Source organism: Brienomyrus brachyistius, chromosome 10 (assembly GCF_023856365.1).
Source record: "Brienomyrus brachyistius isolate T26 chromosome 10, BBRACH_0.4, whole genome shotgun sequence".
Lineage (NCBI taxonomy): Eukaryota > Metazoa > Chordata > Actinopteri > Osteoglossiformes > Mormyridae > Brienomyrus > Brienomyrus brachyistius.
In genome coordinates, this window is record NC_064542.1 from 11,995,695 (window position 1) to 12,007,239 (window position 11,545).

At 43.9% G+C, this 11,545-nt stretch overlaps 1 protein-coding gene across 1 annotated transcript; it reads right to left on the bottom strand.

Annotated features, from left to right (window-relative positions):
- Window positions 1-1,007: 1,007 nt before the first annotated feature.
- slc25a48 (solute carrier family 25 member 48) lies at window positions 1,008-9,951 on the bottom strand. Its single transcript, XM_049029273.1, is given in 8 exon segments — window positions 1,008-2,629; window positions 2,632-2,644; window positions 5,459-5,592; window positions 6,821-7,090; window positions 7,581-7,833; window positions 8,207-8,278; window positions 8,503-8,546; window positions 9,628-9,951. Coding segments are annotated over 8 exon segments (921 nt in total). The 5' UTR covers window positions 9,674-9,951; the 3' UTR covers window positions 1,008-2,540.
- Window positions 9,952-11,545: the final 1,594 nt, after the last annotated feature.

Genomic DNA, 11,545 nt, shown 5'->3' on the forward strand with positions numbered 1-11,545 from the left:
ACTACGGCAAGACCAAGGTTCCAATAACAAAACTCAAATGGTAAATATATCACAAATCTAAAGGTATATTTATTGGAGGAGAGGGTGATGAAGCCAAATTAAATATTGGGGGTACACAGCCCCCTGATTCCGAGGTCCCAGACCGGCTTGTATTTCGCACTGCCTGTTGTGTTTTGTATTATTTGCATCGTTTTGTTTTGTAACCGAGTCTGAAACAGTGAGTCTGCTGCACATGACCAATAAATATTCTTGAATCCAGGATAAGTGGTAAACGGAATGAAATTACTAATCTTGAGAAACCCTGACATCTAGCGGACGACTTGTAACCCACACGTCAATATTCAGAACATTTAAAATTACTGCGGTATTATCGTTCAAACCATGCAATCCGTGGGTTTACAGTACATATTCGTAGGAAATTCACTTTATGATAAGGAATTTGATTTTATTTTATGTTGGTAGACTGGTGGATGCAGCAATTTCATATAAACAATAAATTATAAAACATGTTTAACTGCCTGTGATTTTATTAGATATTATAGAATTGTTCAACCTTTTGAAGTATGTCGCGAAAGAGAAATAAAATTATATATTAAAAGAAATAGAAAGATATAAGGTCACTAAGTACCTTGGAAAATTAGAAATGCATGCATACAATTGACCTACCGCAGAATTGCGCCATGGCGGTCTGCGTGCTACGGACGCGCGCTGAATTGCGCTCCCCTTATCTATCTCATGCAGCCAAATCATCTTATCTTGTCCCCAGAACACGGGTGGCCCCAAAGACACCAGGCCTGTACGTGAAAACACATCGCTCTCCTGACTTGGGAGGACCGCGTCCCTGCAAGCGTCTTGCGGCAAGGCCACAAAGCACAATGCGTCCTTTTTGTCGCGTAGCAGATTACATGGTATAAAACAGTGATACTGGTGCAATATATACATAAAATGAATTTTCGATTATAAAGTGGCTGTTCAGGTGTGATAGCATGACACGGAAGATGCCGGAATTTTCTGAAATCGCATTTATTTCCAGATAAATTAAGACATTTTCAACCATCAATCACGTTAAATCACGTTAAACAGTCGAATTATGGCTGAAATTAAGGTTTGTTACACCAGCTGCGTGAATTAAACTGGCATACGTAATCACTGACCAATTAGATTGTAAAGAATAGTTTTATTATATTTGCAGCTGACGTTTAATTGGCTGTATTTACAGTCAGGCAGTTACAACATACACAATATGTATAGTATTACCTGGAGAATATAAAAACATACTTAAAACCACAGTGGCCAGTTAATTAGGTACACCGGTCTGTTAACGCAAACAGCCTTTCCCACCCAACAGTGGATGATGTGGCTGAAACTGAATACATGAAACATGCAGACCTGGTCAAGAGGTTCAGTTACTATCAACTAAGCATTTGAGCAGTTATGACACATGATATAAGTGATAATGACCTTGGTGTGATTGTTAGCACAAACGCTGAGATATTTGGTAAAATGTGGGACTATCGTCTTATGCGTGCAGGATGAATAAATAAAAATCGCTTTCTTGCATACTGGATAAATCTGTATCATCATGCTTGAAACGACTCCAAATAAATCATGAAATAAGGGCATTAATGATAAACTCCATTGTGCTGTGTGATTGCACTTTCCTTCCTATGTTATCTTCAACACAAAAAAAGTTGCACGACGATGACGAAAGCATGGTTTGGCCCAGAACATTACACGCAATGTGAGTGCAAATCAGTGGGGATGGGAGGCCGGGCAATCGTGCTCAGGCACGGTACAAGGCAAGCGGGACCAATGTGCAGAGGTGTTAAATCCGGGTCCAGAGAGTACAAATCCAGACCAGGGTTTTGTTTCAACCAAGCAGCTGAGTGACTGAGTCTTTATACTCAACTGGTTGATTTAAATTAAAACATGGGTCTGTATTTGTACTTTGTGGACATGAATCTTTCACCTCAGAAACACCCTCTTGACATTATCATACGCTACTCTGTCTAGAATTTACAGAGACGAATTTGATAAACAAAGAACAATGGCATGTGTGTTGCTGATGCAGGAACTGATCAGGGGCAGATCTCTTGTTAATGCGGGATCGGAGAAGAAAGGCCGAACTCATGAAAGCTAATGGGAAGAGCCCAAGTGTGAAAATATCAGCCCATTATGACAGTAGTGTACAGAAAGACTCGCCTACCTTTAAAGTGGCCCTGGAGACCAATAGGGGGTGGGACCTGGTATTACTCAGGTGGACTTACTAAAGCAGCCACTCTGAATATGTTTAGAGGAAAATCTGTTTTCCTGCATTTTTTTCTTAAACATTGTAACACTGTAGAACTGTAAACATTATACATGAATAACATTTTACCTTATTTTCATACCCTTTCTTAACATAAGAAGGTAGTTGCTGTACGGATAACAACAGGCCCCATGAGTTTGTCCTGTTATTTGTGTCAGGACAACATCAGCGAACCCCCCCCCCCCCCACGACCAATGTGGAACCCTGGGGCTGGAGGAGAGCACCTGAGCAGCTACAGGCTCCGGATGAATTTCAGCGAGAGCTCATAGCCCAGGAACATGGTGGCACTCATGGGGAAGCCGCGAATGGCGTTCACGGTGGCCCGCGGAAGAAGACCTGCGTGGAGGGAAAGACGGGGGTGAAAAACCACAGCAATCTCATTCCATAATATTCCACTTGGGCTCAGAAAGTGAGGTGGCACTGTTGCCTTACACCTTGGTAAATAGATTGGACTTATATAGTGCTTTTCTACTCCTACGAGCACTCAAAGCACTTTACAATTCATGCCTTTGATGGGGTCAGGAGGAACCAGGGCTCGAACCTGCAACCCTCTGGTTGCTAAACAATACCACTACCTCCTGCACCACCATCATCCTACCCAAACACATGGGGCCTTCAAAGATGGGGGGGTTTCAATTCCGCCCCCATGCTGTATGTGTGGATTTTCCATGTCGTCCATGATCCAGGTTTCCTCTACGGCAGGGCCCTTCCAATCTGGCCCGCTATTCCAAATCCAGGCCTCGTTTTCAGTCCTCCCAGGTAGTTAGTTTAATGATTGGCTGATTCTGATTGGCTGGAGGCTTCACGTCTGGCTCACATGTAAAGGAAGGCTGGAAAATCAGCATTGCTTGAACCTTGAGGACCATGGTTTGAATACCCTGCTCTAGGTAAGCCTAAATGTGGAATCGCTAAATAGCCCAAAGTGGGTCATTGTGTATGTGTGCCCTGTGATAGACTGATACCCCATTCAGGTTGTCCCCTGCATTGTGCCCAATGCATTGTGGAATAGGCTACAAACTCACCATTAAAGTGTTAAAGATAAGTAGTAAATATAAACTTATACAGATTCATTCAGGCTTGACACCCTTCTTCAGGGTGGTAAGTAGGTTCTAATTAGTAGTAGCAGAGTATGTGATGGCATTTTCCAAGCAACTAACGTAGAGTATATGCCTTCAAAATTCTGACCTTAGACTTCCTGTGTTCTGCCCAATCTACGGGACTCAGGTGATGTGCAGAGGTGCAGTGACAGGACAGGCAGGGCAGGCAATGGCCTGGGGCCCCCGAGGGCGGCCGATCACATGGTCCATTGCAACGACAAATCTGATTTATTTGTGTATTCTGTTTTTCACAAGAGTGAAAATAAAGGTCTTGCGTTTAATGAATTCTCTTTGTTGATATTATTAATTTACACTTCACAGTAAAATAAAGGTGCAGGAGGAGTTGGAGGCCCCATGGAGTTTTTTGCTGAGGGTCCCCACTGTCCCTAGAATTGCCTCTGAATGAGGTCATATGATAACATCAGCACTTATGCAGGACACATGCGACAGTATAAATAAAACCTAGAGTATAATTGCTCAAGTGCTGTTTTGGAGAATCAAGACCTGCTATAAGGTCTTATAAGTCTCGCTGAGGCAATTAGAACATTTACAATCGATTTTAACCACAGAAACAGGTCTTCTCATGCACAAACACCAAACACGGGGTCAAAGGCCTCGGGAAGACTGGGAAGGTGACCCTGTGAATGAGTCTTATGATTCGCGCTCTGCCAGCTCCCCTTGGTTGAACCTCTGGCTTTGTACATCTTGTTCCTGAAAGTACTGCAGGTCAACTTTGACCCGGACACCATGTCAGAACACTGCAATCTGTTACAGTTAAATGGACACACACCAAATGGGCAGATGGGCCTTCAATGGTAAGCTGGATGCACTGGAGGAACACGGCTAGGTGACCAGGTAGGAGTCGAGGGCTTGAACTGCCTTAAACGCAAAAAGGGACTGGTACTTTGGAACTACACATTTATATAAATACAGTTAATATACAGCTCTGGGAAAAATTAACAGACCACAGCAAAATTTTCAGTTTCACTTATCAGTTTTTCCATTTCTCAGTTTATGGATATATTTGTGGATAATATATATTTTTTGCAAACTGAAGCCTGGTTCTTCCCTGTTCCTTACTGATGAAGGGCTTCTTCCTTGCTTAATGGGCCTTCAATCCTGCTTCTAGGAGCCCGTTACAAGCTGTCCTAGCACTTCACACCTGCCCTTAATGTCTCCCATTCCTTTTGAGGGTCACTTACAGTAATGTCATCTTCCGATTCATGAGAAACTGTCGGATAAGTTAACGGTTATCAGACAGTCGCTTCTGCCCTCTACTTGGCTGGTTTTCGCTTGATCCCAGTGTCTCCTGTTCTTGTGTCCTGCTGTCTTAGAAATTTCAGACCTGGGAACAACCTGCTGCTCAGTGTAACCTTCTGCCAGCAGAACCAGCATTAATCTGGATTCAAAAATGCTCATTTTTTTAAAAACTGGCAGTGGTCTTTTAATTTTTTTTACAGAGTTGTAGGTTCCTTGTTGTAGGTTACTTGTTGAATTTACAACAAAAATTTGGTTCTGACAATGTTTTTGAATGGTTTTCTGAATATGGATGCTCAGATATCAAATATAACATAAAACTTGACTATCTGAGGTAATCCCTGGGCATCATTCAAATCTAAAATTGCCCACTGTGGCCCTTTCAAATCTGCCCTCCTAATCATCCCCTGTATCTAATTAGTGAATCCTCTCCTGCCCAGTTACCACCTTAGCTACTGTCTGGAGAGCTTACTGGTGCAGAATGGCTGCTGTTGCACCACCCAGATGGGGGCTACACAGTGCTCGTGGCTGAAGTGGCTCCCCATTGCTGTATAGCGCTTTGGGTACCTTGAAAAGTGCTATATAAAAGTAACATCAATCATCCCTACATGGGGGGCCAAGTTCATCAGAGACCATGCACACAATGAGCAAGTCCACAGATTCCAGTTCACCTAACCACATGGTTTTGGACTGCAGGAGGAAACTGGAGAACCTGTAAGAGCCCTGCACTAACGTCCACAGGCCACGATTCAAACCCCCAACCCTGAAGGTATGAAGAAAGAGAGGCTGTGCTTACGTGTAGCCCCTCTGTTTTGTAGCTGTGGTTGATGCAGTGAAGAATCCCTTCATATTTCCGCTGGTGAAGGACGTCGGCCTGCAGTCGGCTTTTAATCACATCAGTGGGCGTGGCTGTAACCCAGGATACAGAGCCTGCGTGGAGGGAGGGGACAGGTCAGGAAAGGTCGAGAGAAGCGGCCCAGGCCAGTGGCATCATGGCCAGTGGCATCCCTACCAGACAAGGTCAGCTTACGGTAAACCAGCCATATTGCTTCTTACAGAAATGTAACACGCAACAGTGATTTGTGAAGAGAAACCTATGTGTTGGACAGGAGTGAAGGTCACCAGTTTATCACTAGGTGATTCAGCAGTCATCCTTGCTGAATACTTTCATTTTCAGACAGATTTATGGCCATAAAGACTTTAATGCCACATAAAGGCCGTAGACCAAGAGTGAGGCTCTCACTACACAAGAGCCCAAGCTGCCACATGAGTAAGCAGCCAGCTGTCTCTCGCTTGTTACTCTCAGGTTTCTGAAGCCTGTATGGAGCACATAGAGATAGTCAGTGCCTCCTAGATCTAGTCATTCCACAAGTGTCCCCAGTGCATGTGATAACAAGGCCTGTCCGTGCACCCAATCGGACCCTTGGTTCACATAAGTAAATACCCATCATTAACAACACAGAAGGTGTTTGAAGTCGATCTGAACTCCAGGGGATTCCTGGCTAAAGCATAGAACAAAATGTGCTGTTTTTTGTTCAAAGCATCCAGCAGGGAAATGAAGTTTCTAACAATTTCCAGATGACAATGGATATAGAAAACTAGGCATGTAGGAGCGTTTTACAAGCCTAGGTATATGTTAAGAGGAGCGGACCTGAGAGACTTGCTTGAGGACAAGAGGACAAACTTTTAAGGCTCTCTGATGTTTGACCCGACAGAAGGAGAGTAATGGCCCAATGAGAGGGTTTGGAGAGCTCTTGTTGGCTGTCATGATGAGCGAGCATCAGTCCCGGGGCTACAGAAAATGAGCTCTAATGAAATGTCGCTGACACCCGTTAGCCTTGGTCTGTCAAGAGGGTTATTTAGAGGGTCTGCTGAGTGGCTGAGAAATGAGTGATGGTGAGAGGGTGTGATGATGAGAAGAGCTGATATCTTAGCTGGCTGGCATTGTTTGGTGTTTCTGGGATTCCTTTGTTAATCGTTGGGTGTCTTTAGATGTACCCATCTTGCCCATCCTCTGCCTTGTCCCTGTTTCCCTTTCATCTTCTTGTCCCCTTCTGTGCTGAAGGTTCATCCAACTCTGTGCCAGTCCTCTGGCCCAGTAACCCACCAAAGGTATCAACATCAAAGCAGACAGGGCACTCCAGTTCAGTTCCGTTACCTGCCAATCCTCCGGCGAGCCAAATGAAACAAGGGTGAGGGGAGGTTCTGCCTTCGGGGGTCAACCAATCACAGAGCAGGATGTAGGGGATGAAGTAGAGGGTGTATCCAGGGATGTCACGCAGGATCATGGCCCCAGCCCCCCGGTACAGCCCCAGCACACCCTCTGTCTGCAGAATGCTGCCAATGCAGTGCAGGGGGCCCCGGTACAGCCGTGTCCCCTGTAGCTCCACCCCACGGACTGAGACGTTTCCTGCCAAGTTGAGGCTCTCTAAGGATACAGGGTGAAACGTGAGCTGGGTCAACCTCGGATCTCGGATCAGAGGCCAGCTTAGCCTGGATGCGGTTACATGTCGCCCTCAGTTACTATTCTGGAGAACTTCTTCTCTATTGGACAACATGGGGGGAAACACACGACATACTATCTTATTATGGGGAAAGAGCTGTATGCATTTACATACCGTACAGGGGCCCAATAGATCCAGCTTCTAACATTCTACAACCAAATGTAGCTTATAATTTTGCCTTATTTTTTGATGGAAATTTCCACAATGCCGTCTGCAAAGCGAATCATAATGCTGAGCAAAGTATAGGTTCCATCACTTCAATTTGATTGGTTAAGTCCAGGAAGGGCTTGAATTAACCCTCTGGAAAGAGGTCCACATATTTCTGTCTAAAGTTGGGGCATGTGGACTTGGCTCCCAACTCCATGCCACAGCCTCCTCCCTGAATCCTGACCCCCTGAAGGTCAGATGGGTTACCTGCCAGGAGCGGCTGGGACTGCATCTGCAACCGGATCTTGACGAGGTCCACGGGGGCCCCCACGCCCACGGAAACCAGACCCGTCATCATGCTGGCAAGCGCCAGGTCCAGCATGCCACAGGGCCGCCTGGCGTCGCCATGGCGAAGCTGGCTGAGGAGACGCTGTGCGTTGCTGAAGAAGCCGAACACCATCGAGTTGTAGAGCGTGATGCTGGCCAGGGGGAAGGAGAGTCCTTTGAAGAAGCCATAAATCTGTCAAATGGCGGGAGAGTAAAGGAGACGGCTGGCGGTTAGCGGCAGTGCTGGCCACGGGATGATTTCTGAAATAACTGGAAGTCAGTAGAATGGAGTCTCTTCGCACCTCCCCAACACCATGAATGAACCAGGACTCAGGGGAGGGGTACATTTTTACACTGAGCTCAGGTGTTTTGTTGATTCGACCCACTTGGTCTTTAAAGCATCGCCTCAGCTTTCCGTGCCTTTGAATCAGATCTGCTCTGCCCCTTCGCCTTTGCTGTGATCGGCATGGTGCCACTTACGCCCAATCAGCAGATAAGCATAGCTGGGTACCTGAGAATTACCTCAGCCTTGGCAGGGGGTTGGGGTGGGGGAGGGAGACACTTACGCTTTCCTTCTGGTAGATTGTGAGAATACAGTGGACTGTATTCTTGTAACCCTTTCCAGCTTGCAAACGCGTCTGTGGAGCACAACATTGAAATATTTAATGCAGGGGCATGTTAGAAGTTAGTTGTCTTTGCAGGCAAGTCCAACTTTTCAACTGATTGAAAGATTCCAAGAACTCATCAAAAAGGGTTATTAAGACTTACAGTTGTAGCTGCGTTTTAAGGTGCACAAACAGACATCAGCTTTAAGGGTGATTAAACCCTAAATGGTTTTCTTCAGCAGGGTGAGCACAGTTACCTTTACTGTGTCAAGTGGATGTCCCACAATAACGCTAGATGCACCTAGAAAGAGGAGTGAGGGGGGGGGGGGGGGCAGCTGTAAATTAAGACTTTCAAGAGTTAAACCTTTTTGAATAAAATGAAAGTAAAATCAGTTTAACCACGGATTTCCTTCAATGCCATTTAATTGTCTTGTTTCCTTAAAGCTGCATGCATCCTAAACCTGCAGCATATTAACCAGGGACAACCCTAAAGACTATTATAATTATATAGAATCATTTAGGTTTTCAGCTTATAAACGGGCAAGTGCTCCTCAATTAAAGCACATTTAATGGTGTTGAGGTATGAACCTGGTTTTTCTGCACGTCGATTCATCACGCAGTGAACTTTCATAGCACAAAGCACAGTTTACTGCTTTTGATAAAACGACCCCGAGGCATCTCAGAAACCAGTAAACGTGGTGGTTTTATAAACAGCATGCACTTAAGTAACTGTAAAACCGCAACACGTGACGCATAGGACTTTTTATCATATATTGCGCTGCATTGATTGAATATCACGTAGGTTTAAAGTTTTTCGTTTCTCTTCTGCTTGTATATTTTCGGTTCATTTAAATGCTCGCGATTTGACCACGGAAAGAAATTTAAAACGGTTCACTGAAACCTCTAACTGCTTCAGTATGATGGTTTACATAACTCTGGAGAAAGAAACGCCAAAAAGAGTAAGTCTGTCAACTGAAGCTACAAAAAAAAGATTCAGCTACAGGCTCGTACAGAAAAACAGCGAACGTAGCAGGTCAAAACACGTCTGCAACAACGCCCCTAATGGAAATTTCTGTTTTGGCACGCGGAGTACTTCCATACCGTTAAGATCTAATCTGCATGCATAAAACATCAAATGCCTTTAAATATAAAACTTAACACGTGCTTCACATTTTTTGGCAAAATATTATATAAAACGGTTTTAAAAGCATTAAGTACCAATGTATGAAAACACAACTATATTAAAAAAAAGGTTTAGGAATATTAAACTTGCCTGCACGAAAAAGCTATTTTTAAGGGATGCCAGTACTGGTTCTAAATATACATTACGCCCGAAGCAGCATAATGAATAATATAAAAATGCCCGAGATGCTGACACTCACCACCTATCCACCCTGCTATAAAATCATCTACATGAAAGCTACTCATTTCTGGGCGCAAACGCCGCCAGCTCCTGGAGACACCATGCGAAGAGACACCGGTGGACCAGGCGGCCAGCGCCACATGTATAACAGCCGAAGTGCGACGGCAAAAACTCGGCCCAGCTGAACTGTCACCACAAACAACTCCTTGGGCTCAAAACACCGGCCGCTTAAAGCGCAGACGCCCGCCCCCCTGATCCCATCCATCCAACTCCACCCCGTTGAAAAGTAGGCAAAGCGGGGGCTGTTCCCCGCTTCGGCCAATGAAGGGCAAGCTGAAACTGACAGCCCCATGTGCTCCCATCGCCTACGGGGGCAGCTTTTGCGAAATGCAATTCCTATAAAGAAAAACACGAATCTCTGATTTTAAATGACTTAAATCATGAACGCCGCCTACAAGTCACTATAGCCTCGTTATTATTACCCATATTATTACCCAATTTCCTTTAGCTGGTCCTGTTATTATGTGTTTTATCTTTACTCTCACAGATCTGGCGTGACACTCACGCTTTCACACGCACGCAACAAATCTATATTATTCCATTATAAACCTCAAGTTAGCTACATCAAAGGCGTTGGGGTAGTTTGCAAACGCTGCAGACTATTAACAAGGTAATGAAACTGTCGCATACATGTAAATGCGTGTGCAGACTTGTCTAGAATTAAAAATGTCGTGCCAGTCAGCTGACCAAAGTTTTTATACCCGCTTCTCCTGTACAGGAATTTCTCAAATTTTGATACAGACAGCAATTTACACAGCTTATTATATGGAAGACCCCCCAACCTCTAAATTCTATGACAAGGTTCAGTTTACTTGAAGAACGTAAACCACCCAAACAGAAACCAAACAGCAACTCAACGATCATTAACGATAATTATAGGGGAAATACTAGGCAGATGCTAACAGGGAATTTTACAGATCATATAATAATATGCATTATCGTTGATCTCATCAAAACTTAAATAGGCCTATTTTAAATCATACTCATATTACTTTAATTTGCGTATCCTAAGTAAATGTAGTTGTACAGGAACCCACAAACACAGATATTCCCAGAAAATGTACTATCTCCACGTAGACACGTTTCTGTGCTCACGGCGTATCTTCCACGCAAAGTAAATTTCCGTAAATCAGATAGCGGTAACTGGACAGAGAGAAATTATAAAATGAAACGCTGCTTTTTTTTGAAGGTTTTTAAAGCAGAGATACCCCACACACCACAAAGACACTCGTCATGTAACTTAAACACTTAATGGAAAATTACCAGCAGGGCGTAAGCAGCGCGCTCTCCTTTGCCTTATCAGAATCAGATACACTAAAATGGAAACTAAGCTCGACAAAATGGGTATTTGCCCTTTATTTGGGCAAACGTGTCCCTGGGATATTATTAAAAAAAACATATTTCGTCTATGCAGTTGTTCATCGGTATATTAATATAATGTTATGAAACATCTGATACAGTATGTGTAAGAAACGGGGACCGCTTTTGGATTCAGGCATTAAAGTAAAACAAGCAAACTTCAATATGGAATGGGAATATGCTCTGATCATCCAGACCGACCTTACCAATCCCTGTATCCTACAACAAAACGTTTTATTCTACAGTCAAACGCTATGGGTCCACATTCAAACATTTGTAAATAATTCATTTTAGTTTATTACATATTGATTTATAGGCGTCTAAGTGGGAAGAAAACCAGACCACACAGTGAGGAAATTGAAACGGTTTGGTGGTTATAGGATAATAATAATAATAATAATAATAATAATAATAATAATAAACTTGGAGATCCAAATCTTCTGGCCATGCTAACACTGTAAGTGAGAAGTGTGTGTGTGCTGCATGAACCAAATCATAGCGATAGCCTTCTGTTTGGC